Source organism: Poecile atricapillus, chromosome 14 (assembly GCF_030490865.1).
Source record: "Poecile atricapillus isolate bPoeAtr1 chromosome 14, bPoeAtr1.hap1, whole genome shotgun sequence".
Lineage (NCBI taxonomy): Eukaryota > Metazoa > Chordata > Aves > Passeriformes > Paridae > Poecile > Poecile atricapillus.
In genome coordinates this window covers 7,842,639-7,856,811 of record NC_081262.1, presented here as the reverse complement: position 1 = coordinate 7,856,811, position 14,173 = coordinate 7,842,639, and the positions used below count along the sequence as shown (strand labels likewise).

The window sequence follows — 14,173 nt, the reverse complement described above, 5'->3', positions numbered from 1 at the left end:
GCCAGGCTTACTGACAAAGTGTTCAGTGGAATCATCACTATACTTAGAGTCTATTTTTAAGAGAAGGCAAAGGATCACAATTAGCTAACTACAGCCGTCTCCGATTCCAAACGTCTTCTTTGTCCTCTGCCTCACCTTTCCATTTATCTACCGTGTAACAACCCCACACGGACTTGGCCCAAGTTCCTGAAGAGTGCCAGGGATGCAGAGGGAGAGGGAGGGCAGCCTGCCATGGCAGAGCCCCAGCGCACCAGCCTTCCCCAGAGCCAAGGGCAGCCCGCGAGGCCACGGCAAAAAACTTCACAGACGTGCCCCGAGGAAAAGGGAAGCGGCTTTCAGCACCAGCCCACACTGTTAAATCACGCCATAGTGGGCTTATTTCCTACATTTGGTGGCAGCATAGTATTCAGGATAATATTATTGCTACTTGCACAGGTTAACGCCGAAGCAAACGACAGAGATGAGAGAGTTAAGTAACAGGGATGGAGAGCGAATCACTAAAAAGTCTTTCCCAGAGTCAGTTCTCTGTTTGGGGGAAGTTATTTCAATTCTGTATCTCGCAAACAACCCGCTGCCTCACCGTGTCCTCTGGAGCCAAGTGACTGACATTATAAGGAGATTTTTAAATAAATGATGTGCAGGAGCAGCTCATGTTTAGCAGACAAAGCCCTCCTCGGCAGCACGCACTGCGAGCACAGCCGTACCTGTGCCCGGCACGCCGGGGCCAGGGCAGCGCCCGCTCCCGCCCGGCCTTAGCAGAGGTGCGGCCCCATGGGCGCCGCTCCGCCCGCGGCACCTGCCTTTGCCTCGCAGGTGAGTGCGTCTCCGGAGAGCGCTCGGAGAGGAGCTCCCGGGAGAAGGAGCGCTCTATTTATCGGCAGAGGAGCTCTCCTGCCGCGGAGCTGCCCCCGGCTCGCCCAGTCCAGCCCGGGCCGGCTGCCCGCTACCCCGCTCAGCGCGGGGCGGGCTGAGGGAGGCGGGCGACGAGGAGGCGCTCCCGCGCTTTTGGAGACGCACCTGTGGGGAGCGCCCGCCGGGGCGGGAAGTCTCTTATGTAAGGGATGGAGGGGAGCGGTGAGGGGAGCGAGGTGGGGGTCGGCTCTGCAGTGGGCTTGATGTGAGGAGGGAGAACCCGACAGAGGGGCTGGAAGGGAGGGAGAGAGAGAGGGGGAGGGAGAAAGGGAGAAGTCGCCGGCCCCTCAGCGGGGCTGCCGGAGGGGACAGGCGGGCGGGAAGCCCCGACTCTGGCACGCCGCCTCAGAGGACGGGCTGGGCTCTCATCCCCGGCACCACGCTCTCCCGCCCGCCACGGCGCATCTCCTTTCCCCGGTAGCTGAATGCCGCGGCAGGTCCGTCCAGCCTCCCGCGCCCTGCCCGGGCAGCCCGGCCCCAGGCGGGGCTCGGCGGCCGCCGCGTGTGTGTGAGGGAGTTGTGCGAGAGACCGCGCCGGGCTCCGCGGGGGAGCGGAAGGTGGGTGCCCTCGGCGCCCCACGCTGGCACCAGGCTGCGCGGGGAGGCTCCTCGCTCTCCCTCTCTCTTCCTCCCGCCCCTGCAGCGCCCTCGCCTCAGCCCTCCCGCTTGGCGGCCCCTCCACGCCCCTCTCGCCAGCCCGGCGCGGTGCCCCGCACGCCGCCGCCACCTCCACCCCTCGGTCCTCCTCTTCCTCCTCCTCCTCCTCCCGCGCTCCCCCTCACGCGCACTCCGCTCCACAAGTGCCGCGCGCTCGCTGCTCCGGAGCGGAGCGGGGCCGGGCTGCGGACGCTGCGCGGGGGCTGCGGACCCTGCCCGGCCCGTTCGCGGCTGTCCGTGGTGCTGGAGGCGAGCGCGGGCTGAGCGGACGCCCGGCCCCTGACGGAGCCCCTTTATGTTCAGCTCCTGGCGCAGCGCAGCATCCAGCAGCTCGAGCGGCGGCGGCAGCAGCATCGCTGAGCCGGGGCTGGGAGGCAGAATGGAAGGCTTTATTCGCCTGCTCTTCGGCTACTTGGTGGCGGACCTTCTAACGCTGGTGTGCCGGGCTCAGGAAAAAGCTGGCCAGCAGCTGGGGAGCTTTGTGGTGCTCTCGGGAGGAAACCACTCCAGCCTCGGGGAACAGATAGACCCCTCCGAGCCACCTCCCACCCCAGACTTCTGCAGGGGCTACTTTGACGTGATGGGGCAGTGGGACCCCCCCTTTAACTGCAGCTCGGGGGAGTTCATCTTCTGCTGTGGCACTTGTGGCTTCAGGTTTTGCTGCAAGTTCAAGAAGACAAGGCTGGATCAAAGCACCTGCACAAACTATGAGACGCCGTTGTGGATGAACACTGGGAAGCCTCCTTCCCGCATAGACGACCCTCTGCATGATCCTACCCGGGATAAAACCAACCTTATTGTCTACATCATCTGTGGGGTTGTAGCAGTCATGGTGCTGGTGGGAATCTTCACCAAACTAGGGCTGGAGAAGGCACACAGACCCCAGCGGGAGCACATGTCCAGGTAAGGCTGAGTGCCAGGCAGCAGAGTCCCCTTCCCCTTTCCCCCCTACCTCCTGCCCAGCTCCTCGAGAAGAGAGAGGAGCCCATGTGTCCCTGCCAAACAAACAACTCCTGCCAGGCAGGCTGCATTCCCCTGCAAGGCGACCGAGAGAGACCAACTTTACAGAGCAGAGCTCCTGTGGTGCCCCCAGCCCGGGTTATCACAGAACATGCATATTGAGGAAGACTAAGGATAATTGTGGAGTCTGCACAGACAGTAGTCCATTTTTATCTGCAGTGCGTGACCCTCTCCCTAACAAGATCCAGCAAGTGTTCCCAGATATACTGTGCATAAATAGAAAAACAAAAAAAATCTGAAAGCAGCAACACTGAATTATAGAAAGCCTGATGCGTTCCCTCTTCCAACAGTTTCAAAGATTGGAAAATGTTTTTACTTCTCAACAGAAGGATGTAAACAAATGCCATCTCACCCTCCCTCTCCAGCTGCAAAATGGTTTTGGCAGGACCTTCCCTACTCCCCCAGCCCTTGCAAGTGTGTGAGCTATTTGTAAAATTTCTAAGCTGTGAAAATGAGTCAGGGTGGAAGGGAAGAGGAAGACACAAAAAGGAGAAGCTATTGTAGAATTTCTTAGCATTTTTTCAGTTACTGTTGTGAGGTAAAAAATGGAATATGAAAATCTTTCCTCAGCCGTGTGTCTGTGTGTTCTGACTCCGTCACCACGGTGTAATGGCTGAGTTGTATCAAAGAGAACCCCCCCCACCTAGAGTTAGACATGCTGTGTACCATCTACTCCAGATCCTGGCTGCCTAGTGGTGGATAGGCAGGTGGGCAACTCGGGACAGAGCCCAGCGTCTTTAACAACAAATTCCAGACCCAGATTGTCACAGCAGTTCAAAATCAAAGCATAACACATTTGTCAAGTTTGCAGCCTGTCTGATTCTTTATGCTAATCCCAGGCACATGAAAGTAAAGCAGATGGGGAAAAGTCATTAAAAAAAGCAAACAGATCCATTAAAGAGTCTAAATAGATCCCAGCATATTGGGCAACTTTAGTGATGAAATGCAATGAAAGGATACCTTCCACTGGATGTGCAGTGTGGCAGAAAACTTCCTCTTGCCCTGACTACTAATGGTGTAACTCACAATCTTTAAGGCTTAGATGAAGAGTCATCCTTTGAAAGACAGTCCAGGAGATGAACCCAACACCTGAAGCCTCATTTTTACTAAAGTTTCTGCATGACTTTTTGATTAGCTGTTTATGCTGATATGAACAGAAAAAGTCACAGAAATTCCTAACAATGCATCACCAGTCCATGAGCTATTACTTGCAATTTATAAACTGGCTGATATGGATATGCTTTACTACTGAGGAAAAAAGCACGTTGCAGAAATTTTAGTCAACAGCGTGTGTCAGTGATACTTCTGCAAAGATGGTTTTTATTGAGGAAGGTATGCTAATCCTTTAAACTCTTTGCATATAAATTGAGAAAAACAATACATAGGTCCCAATTTATTTTAAAAATTTTAATCTACAGAGCTTGTTTGCGAAAAGCTCTCCCTTGTTTCAGTTTCTCTCTATAGTGTCTCTGTGCAGGCAAAAAAAAGAGGGCTCGTAACAATCACAAAGCCCAGAATAGAGTGAAATTATAGCCACCCCTGCAAATTATGGCTTAAATAGGTCCTGCTTCTGTGAATAGAAATATTTGCTATCTAAAGTACAAGTGTGAAGTATTCTAAAAGGATATTCTGTCTCAGTTTATGGAAGTTGAATTATGGGAGATTCTGATACCCTTCAGTCATGTATGCATAAAGATTAGGTTTCTGAAGTGGGTCTCAGCAAAGGTCGTCTCTTACCTTGATTACTTAACAGTGTCTGTGATCTTGTACATGAAACTGTTCAAGTCAGGATTATATAGAAACTTGGAAAGTCATGATCACATGGGAAAACAGTCACCCACTCAGTACACATAATAGCTAGTCATGTTCTGAAAAGGATCTATAGCTTTTTTTATTTTTAAAAAAAAAGTTCTCTCTTATTCCAGTTGTGGGATGGGTTTAACATTAATTTGAAAAGGAATTAGATTTGTAAATCCCTTTGGCAATCTATAAATATATTCATTGAGTGAAGAATTGAAGTAACCTCTTAGTCCTCCAGTGAATATTTAACTAAAATATTCCATTCTAGCTCATTTTACACTAGTAATGTTCTGAAAAAAGGCTGCAATATTTAAAAAATAATTTATCTGTTCAAACACTTAGTACCAACAATTGATATATGTAGGCTGTGTTCATAGTCACCTTCTTTTATAACATTAACCACTACAATATCAGAAAAACAAAACAAAAAAGAACACCTCCTATGTCTTTTTTTCTATACTGAACCTTATTAATAAGCAGAAGTTTAATGCATCAAGAGTGTTAGGTAGGCCAAAGCAAAAGTACTAAGTGTTACTCCATTTTGGCTGTCAGCAAGAAACACACAGGGAATGATTTGTCATCTATCCCTTTAGCAAATATTGTCTCCTTTCCCTTGCCTAGCCAATGGCTACATGAAACATTTGAATCCCCTTCACTTCTATGAACAAATTCACCTAGAAAAGAGATAGCACTGCTTATCAAAAAAGACAATGCATAATGGAAAATGATTTTTTTGGGGGGAGGATGATTTTTTAAGATAAATGAACAACTGAGTACAACTGGTGTAAATTATATATTTCCATTTTTTATTTACTAAAAATATTTCAAAATATCAACAGAGATCTGACACATGGAAATAGGAATATTGACTTCTAAATAGGAAGCAAAACTGTGCCACACTTTTTAATTCCTTGCATTACTTCATCTTGCAGTCAGTAGAATCTGCTGCTGAAGTAAGACACTGGTGTGTGTAAGAGTGGTACAACATTAATAAAACTTTATTAACTGAGCACAGTTTCCATACAGCTGCCTTTAATTAAATTTTGTTAAGTACTATACCAAAACAAACCAAGAACACTCCATTAACTTAACTTCATTTAATGCTATTAACTGAATTTTCCTGAAATATTTGACAATGAAAAAAGCATTTAATGTATTTAATTAGTGAAAAAAAATCCATAAGAAAAAGTCTGTATTGGGCAAGTCCCTTTAGTAAAAAGTCAAGACTTGTACTTTTTTAGAGAACTTGTTACTTCCTTTTGTTTTCAGGAAACAGGTCAGGTATGGCACTGTTGACATTTTCTTTCTGTTGGCACGGAACTCTAAATTTGGAAGATGATCGTGGAGAGGGGAGTACAGCATTAGCTCTGCATGGTGTACTTAATTTTAGACTTTGCATGTTTTTTTTCTCCTCATTTTAAAATCTGTTCCTTGATGTTAAAAGGAGATGAGTATTCCTTTCAGCTACAGTGTTCAAGACTAAGCAGTAATACTAGTATCCAGAACAGCTTTTCCTTTCCCCTCCTATTTTTGAGGAGAATAAGGAAATCAGATGGTGTAGGAGGGAGCTATGGCAGAGGGAGGGAACGTGGCAGTGTTGTGCATGAGAGGACAGATTTGATCTGCCCGCTGAAGCAGACCAGGAGCTTTGTTAGGCATATGAGGGCAGCACGTTCTTGCTGCTTAAGACTACACCAGTGGGTCTGGCAGGCTCCATCAGCTCAAGTGGAGAACTGTCTCTCAAAAATGAATAGAAAATGAAAAAGCTTTACCTCTGTTGCATAGAGGAGATTATTCTGCAAATACAACTGCACCTTTGTATTCTTCCGTAATCCTTTTGGAGAATGTGCAAACAAACCAGGAATTGAAAGGACAATGTTTACAATCGTGCTCTTATGCTGCAACTCCTGTTTTTTAAAACAGTGCTTCTGACAGTGTGCTAGCAGTCTTCCAAATACTGTGAACTACCTGAGCTCTTCTTTCTTCTGTCACAAGGAAGAAAGTACCCAGTGCTGAGTTCAGGAGTGAAGTCTTTTATTGATCATTTAAAAGACATGCTGTTGGGGCCAAAAATAGCCTGTCTTGCCAAAATCCCGAATCCTATGTGTGAAATTATTTCCCTGGTGTGAAATTATTTCAACTGGTTTTGACCCAGTTTTGAAGGTAAAATATGACAAATGACCTTTCATGAAATTACCTGTGTTTTAGCTTCTTTCAGCTTGTACCCATAAGGGGAATGCCTGGCTCCACATGCTTTATAACACCCCAAACCAGTATTACATATCCAAAAAGAAAAATCTTATGTCAAGAGAAATGCTGAAGTTTTGTGATACTTGAATAGTTTTGGGTCATGAACTCCTAGGTAGGTAACACTTCTCCACTTTTGTAATGCTGCAATCAATATCACTGCACAATTAATGATATTGCTCCCTGATTAGAAAGTTATTTTGCACTTTGTGTTTCCTTTAAAAATCATCCAGTAGGTAAAGGTAAAGGTGTAGGTAAAGACCCTCTGTGTAAGTTTACCTTTTCAATGGGACTAATTATAACAATTTCTTCAGATAATGAACAAAATCTCTATGACTATATTTAGGTGAGACAAATGCATGAAGGTATTTTAAAATGTCTCCTGGCCTATGTGGAATTTTTCAAAGCAAACATCTGTTCAAGGATTTTGTCATGTGCTGGGGAACAAGCCTCCCTTTATCCAATTCATTATATGGTTAAATCCCTAAAAGAATAAAATGCAGGTACAGCATTTCCTTTGTACTTCAGTGATACTGAAGCTGCTACACATTTTTAACTCTCTCTGACATCAGTAGAGAATCCGGACATGCTGTCAGTTACATGAACTGTTCTGCCCTGAGAAGACTGTACAACTTTGGCTAACACAGTATAGGTGCTGTGTTATTAAAAACAGAACTTGATGGTGAGTAGTTCATCTTTTCGTAATACAGAAGAAGGAATTGGACAGGTAATTCCTTGAAAACCATTTGAAAAAAGCCACCCTGAATGGGTAGAAACTTAGCATTTTCATAGAAAGGCAGTAGTTCATCTGCTTTCATACAGGGTGTTATTTAAAGTCTACAGCAAATAGTATCTACCATCAGATTAAGAGCAATGAGGAAAAGATTTCTGAAAACCCACTCTCACAAAGTTGGGAAATACTTAGGTCTCACAGTTTTAACTCCCACACTGGAGTTAGGAACTTTCATTTATTTATTTTCCCTTCCCAGAAATGTGTCCAGCTGTCTCTGTAATTAAAATTAAAACTCATGTCAATAATTTCCTCTGTATAGAGACACATTTGCATTAATTGACTGGATATTAATCGTTTTGGTCCCCACTTATTTTAAATGGCTTTTGCAATATAATGCTTTCCTTTTGCATAATTTCTACACGTCTTTGTGAGATCTCTTCTGTTGAATTTTTATTATTCTGTTATGTAGGCCAGCTCTGCTATTTCTGCTGTATAAGCACTGCTTCAAATAGGAGCATTACTCTGATACCATTAATCATGTGGTTACTGTCTTCTGACCTTTTCCAGGATCAACAGAGTATTCTAACATGTTGATCACAACTGTAACTAATATTTTAATAACATAATGTTAGCCATAAACACAAAAAAATATCAGTACTGTTCAGCTGTGTACCCAAGCAATGTTCCAGCAATCTGGAAGCAAGATCCAGCTCAGGATTTCTCTCTGTAATTTAAAATGAAGCTACCTACTTTTTAATATTTAAAAGTATAGTGTTGCTTGATTGAGAAATCATAATGTCACTGAAGTACAGTGGTGGAGCTGGATGGCACTTTCCCTGGCTTTCACCAAGGAATGTGCTTAATTTTTTTTAAAAAAATATTTATTAGTTTATAATCTAATTCTTGATGCAGTATCTGGGACACTATATAATTTTGCAGAAAGTTAAACTAAACTGGGCATAGTGCCCAGAAAATGTGTCCACACCCTTAAAAAATTGCTCAAGAGGTCTAAAAATTAAAAACAATAAGACAAAAGGGAGGTAAATAATGGTCCATGAAGCATTGCCTTGAATAGACAACATTTGCACTAAACCCTGAAGACACTGGTAACACATACTACAGCTTTCCTTTGTCTAAGGCAGCAGCTTCTGCAGGTGAGCCAATTATTTCCTAGTGCACAGTAGTTCAGCAGGTAGCTCTGGCACATGAGGGCTAATCCTGCTCCTATGAAACTCTGGCAAAATAGCACAGGCTCACAGACACAGTTAGCTGTTGCCATGCTGGGAGTTTCAGAGCTTAAAACTTGGTCAGTAACTCCAGCTCAACAGGGCTGATCCAGTGTGTGTGTTTATCCGCGTGCCTAAGGATGGCCTTACACTCAGCAGGCTGCTCGCCAGTGGAACTGGTCCTTCCACAGTCACCAGAGCAGGATGAGTCTGTCGGACTGCCCGGGGCTCTGCAGGGCATGCCCACAGCCAGCACCAGGCTGGGCCTGGCCTAACCGAGGAACCTTTTGCTTACTCCCTCTTTGCTAACACAAAGCTTTTATCCTGTTTCTGAACTGCCTTCAAAGGAGCAAGGAGTGTTCCTGTACAAGCTTTACTCTTTGTTAAAGACTAGGACACTCACAGAAGTTAGAAAAAGGCCTTTTTGATCTCCCCTTCTGGATGAGAAATCCTTAAATCCCTGCTTCTTGGATTTCTACGTGGAAGTTCTATGATTTTTCAACTTGAGTGACATTTTTGAATAAAAACTGTGAAGACCACTGTGTCGTGTGTGCTAATTGCAAGTGCATGTGTGAGAATTTCCTTTGAAATTAGTAATCTAGGTGTGAAGATAAGCAGTTTGTGGAAAGGTGTAGCCATGGGCTAGGTGCTGAGGTTGCTCAGTTTAACCAAAATGGCAATTGTGTTATTGAGCACATGCAGTGGTAGAACTCTACAAGGCTCAAGGAGCCTTGTAAATTATATTCCTCCAAAGCCAAGACACCTAAAGAACTTAATGTGTCTCTGTGTTTTACTTCTAGAACAGTAAGACAACCTAAAAAGAGCCTTAGGTGTGAAGTCTCACAATGAATTTACTTTGCTGCATTTACTGTGGTGGGAGCTGGTTTCTCCAGCAGACATTATGATCGACTGCATTGCAAACTGAGATAGATCTTGGAACATATTGTTAATGTCTTACAGATTTTGCAGATTCATTCTGGTTTTGTTTGGTTTTCAGGGCTCTTGCTGATGTTATGCGACCTCAAGGTCCTTGTACAACAGATCATATGGAAAGAGATCTAAACATTGTAGTACACGTGCAGCATTACGAAAACATGGAGACGAGACCTCCTCCAAATAACTTACGTAAGTTGCATTTCAACTTTATCAATAGCTGGAATGCTGGCACTGAAAAGAGCATTATGAAACTCATATTGCTGAATGTCAAATGAGGATCAAGAAGACACGGGTTCTTGCAAATCAGAAATATTAATTTTCTCAGAATTAGAAAAATTTAGTTTCCTAGTGCAACAGTGAGTGAAATAAATTTTGAATAGAAAAATTAGTTATTATATTTATATTTTAATTTCCTTGGTTGACTAATACTGGTTTTGTATCTTTGTCTTCTTCTACCTGTTATTTTTGCTCAGCTCATCACCCTTTGCCTTATTCTGTGTTTCCTTATACCAAAATACAAATTGTTATAGTTACAGCTGAATTTAACAATATGTTTCATAGGGCTGTAACATCCAGTAGCAAAGTGGTCTCATTAGGCTGTTAGATCACATCCACTAGTATAATAGTCAAATACTTCCCTGGATAGCATCAAGTTGTATGTGGTTTTCATTTTCTCAAGGGAAAGATGAGAAGATTCTTATTTTAAGTTTTACATAGTATTTTAATTCTGTATCTGCTATTACATGTTTACGTTACTGAAGGCAAGAAAAAATTGAACCTTGGAGCTGGAAAGGATGAGATATGGTGATATTTCAAATGGTTCTGAAATCCTAGGCAATTTATTTCCCAGTCTCTATTAGAACACAGTACAGATCTTTCTCATGCTCAGATACATGTTCCTCTTGTCATAATGCCACTGCAAATCTAATTTGTATACTTATTTATGTAACTCATATTCAACAGTATCTTAAAAATATACACATATATATATGCCTAAATTATGTATATATTTATAAAATAAAAAGGCATCATTCAGGAAGGTTTAAATTGTTAGGCAATGGGTGGCTTTATTCTGTGCTGTAGATCAGTGTAGATGTGCATGTTACTGCAAGTATACTTTTTCTTCATTGGTATTTGCATTTTGAAACATTTAAATTACATGCACTCCTCTTTTTCTTAACTCTAGAAAGAAAGTTTACCTGTATTTGGAGCTCTGTTTGGACTGCAGATATTGGTGTGTTTTTTTTGTGGAAGGGTGTAAAGACAATGGGAGAAAGAACAGCTCCACGTGCTGCCTGCACTGCTGGTGCCTGCTCTGGGAAGAGGCTGATGGCCATTCCTTATGTGCATCCTTACAGAGTAATGGGAGACAATTAAAACTGTGCCCTCGAATAAAGGTGCCACATACAGGGAGGTGTGACATCTCATCATGTGACACCTCATCTATCTGCCCTGCTCTCCAGCAAAGAGCTTCCACCTGGGGCTCTGCAGATGTGCAGTGCAGTGAGGGAAGCACACACCCTACCTGTGTAAAATCACCACATCTGGAGGGGTACCTAGACTGCTCTCTCAGTCAGAGGTGCTCTAACACCCTGCACTTTGACTTCTGAAGGGATGATAAGGATGTGAATGTGCACTGCATCTCTTTGCTCCTTGCTGATGTCTGATCCTTCCCATGACCATGTTTGCAGGAACGGTACCAAATAGTAATGAAGTTTGGGTCCATTATTTTCTCTCACATGTGAAGTGTTTATTCAGAATCCCAGTTAATGAAGGAACGAGAAAGTAAAGAGGTTCTTTACTGCTGCATTGACTTTATCTAGATTTTTGAAATGATCACACTGAGATATTTTGCTTCAAACTTTTTGTTTATACACTACAATATGCAACTAACACAGCAAGCCTTTAAACTCCTTTCTCGGATTTGAATTCAGATTTAAGCATTGCTTCTAGGACCTCTTGCATATAAATGCAAGTCAGGGCCACATAGGTACTGCATCAAGGAGGAGAAAAAAACCAACACCTTTAATGGGATGTTGGTTTATGCTGACCCCAGACATTCATACCACCTCTGTCTCAGAATATGGTCCTCTGTCACAGAGGGAAGAATTATATGTGAAGCAGCTCTTGCACCACTGCAATTTACAACACAGAAGCACTGCTGCTGCTTTGGAGCTGTCCTAATCTCTTGGGTCATGTAGAGGGGCAGTCCCAACAATGCCTTTTATGCATCTCAGGCAGTCCTGCTACTGAAGGAAACCTCAGAAGCCTGCAGCTCTGGTGGTAATTGTTTCAGTCTTTAATCAACTATGCATTAAGTCAATCATTTTAGATTGTTAAGTGCAAAGCTTCAAGTGGCGAAATTACTCAAGGCATTTTCTAACCAATATTGCATACATTTTCTTCATAGCAAGGGAATTCAGTTTTTGCTTTGTATTTGTTCTGTATTTGTTGCCTTTTTATTCTCATAAACTCATGCAAAACATGACTAAATGACCTACTAGAATTAGCCAGAACATCACAGGTGATTGAAATCTGTTGAAAATGTGCATTTATGGCACAGGAAAAAAGTCTTCATATAAAGACAAAACTGTTAAGACAAATTTTCCAGGATCAGTATCTTAGGTATTCAGAATTTTATTGTGAAGTTGTTAAACATTGCAAGAGTGGATACTACAGACAGAAACTTTGGGAGTGTAGCACCCAAAGTGTAGTTACCTACTACCATGGCTGGAAAAATGTCAGGCTTTTTCAGGGTGCTTTTAAATAACCAAATAAATTAGACTGAATCACAGTTTTCATAGAAATTCTATTCCAGATCTTATACAGAGAAAATGAAATTGTGTAAAATTATTGCATCATAAACTTTAATATTAATTTTTAAAGTTTTCTAAGTTACCACTTTATCTACTTGCGATCTCATAATGAGACTTAATTATTTGAGGCTGATGTACTTTACACATTGATCCTTAAGTATGAACAGGGCAGGAGGAATTTCTTATTCATTACATATCCCTTCCATACTGTGTCTTTCAGACAAGCTGTTGAAAGCCAAACATTATTAAAAATGTTCTAATTTGAATGTTCATTTGCTCTTTCTTGAAAACATTTTGCTGATGTTGCCAACACATTCTGAAAGTGTTTTGTGAAGGGAAGCTCTTTTGTCAAAATGACAAACTTCAGATGATCTCTGACACTGAAAATGAGTGTGTTTCTGTTTCTGAACTGTTTGTTACCAGAGGACAAGGATTTTCTCTGCTGCCTGCAGCTCTTTGCCAGAACTCACAGGCCAGTGGAAGGCCAAAAGCTCTTTTCAGAGTCTTGCTGTTTACTCAGTTTCTTGTCCCTTCTTTTTTTGATACTCAGAAAAATCCAGACATATTGGAGGTTCCCGAAAAACGCTGATTTTTTTCTTTGCACATGTGAAACCAGACAACCTAGATGATTTTTACTAAAAGCTATTTTGTCCTTAGTGGTTGTTATCATTATTTTCTTCCAGTACTGTGCTTTCCGTAGGATTGCTTTTCTCTTATTCCCCTTCATTCATACACATTAGGATGTTGTGGTGCTTTGTAAACAAGCAGCAAGTATCTATCAAAAAGTGTAGCATTCAAGTCTTCTAACGTGAGATATTAAATAAAAGAAAGTAAAAAAGTTATGTTAAAAACATCAAACCAAAAGCAAACCTTTCTGCAGAATCTGAGTTGTGTTAATCACTGACTTGGAAGAATCTTAAGAAAGCAGCAGCAATCAAGGTATTCTGTTCTCTTCTTGTTTTGGTTTTTTTTTTTTTACTTTTTTTTCTCTACTTATTGTGTTAGAAGTAAGGGATTTCTTTAACTTGTTGGGATTATAACACTGATGGAGTGGGAGTTAGGAGGCTTCATAGCTACATCCTCATTTCTGAAACGTGATTACTGCTATTATTTCTGATTCATGATCCATGATAGCAGAATGAAAAAATACTTCAGTTGGTGCAATTCACAGTCACTTTTCCTAATGATCAGTAAAAGCTCTGTTACTCTTTCCCAAGAACCACAAGAACCAGCTTGCACAAGTAAATTTAAACCATTTATGCAGGCTCACATGATAAAGGTGATTTTAAAAGGAAGCCAATTATAGATTAAGAAGCTTTTTAAGATGAAAAATGCTTTTAGTTAGTTTGACATCTATGAATTATTTCTTTATTTTGAATTTAACTTTAAAAAAGTGGATTTTAAACACATGATCCAAAAAAGAAAATGTTTCAAATAGCCAGTTTTAATACTGTCTAAAGATTTGCAGCACATGTGATTAAAATGACCTTCTAAAAAATATATTCAGAGTGGTGTTTGCTGCTGCATTCGATTGTCAGTTGTCCTGGATACTGACTAACAACAAATGCTAATGCTAAAGCAAAGCTATTACATCTCTATAACTGGTTCCTTATGATAAGTTAACTTTTGTTTTTTCTTTATTTCTGTGTTGAGACAGTAGGCATTTAAATAGGAGGGTATTTTTTGAAGTCCTTGTACACTGGAATAAAAATTCTGTATTGTATATTCCATTCTTCTTCCCATTTCTGCTCATAGAAGCTCAGTCTATGTTTTCCAGTGACAGGAATTGTCACTAGTTTGACACTGTGAAAATAAAATTTGCAAGA

The 14,173-nt window shown here is 42.1% G+C and overlaps 1 protein-coding gene across 2 annotated transcripts in view; it reads left to right on the top strand.

Annotated features, from left to right (window-relative positions):
* The first annotated feature begins 1,427 nt into the window (after positions 1 to 1,427).
* The window catches only part of SHISA9 (shisa family member 9), a 175,433-nt gene continuing 162,687 nt past the window's right edge, over positions 1,428 to 14,173 (top strand). Inside the window, exons 1-3 of one of the 2 annotated variants that reach the window (XM_058849866.1) lie at positions 1,428 to 1,470; positions 1,873 to 2,472; positions 9,593 to 9,720. In XM_058849866.1, coding sequence (XP_058705849.1) covers positions 1,949 to 2,472; positions 9,593 to 9,720 — 652 coding nt within the window. In that variant the 5' untranslated portion in view covers positions 1,428 to 1,470; positions 1,873 to 1,948. Of the gene's footprint in view, positions 1,471 to 1,837; positions 2,473 to 9,592; positions 9,721 to 14,173 lie in introns of those variants that run through there. The other variant, XM_058849865.1, reaches the window with a different exon arrangement.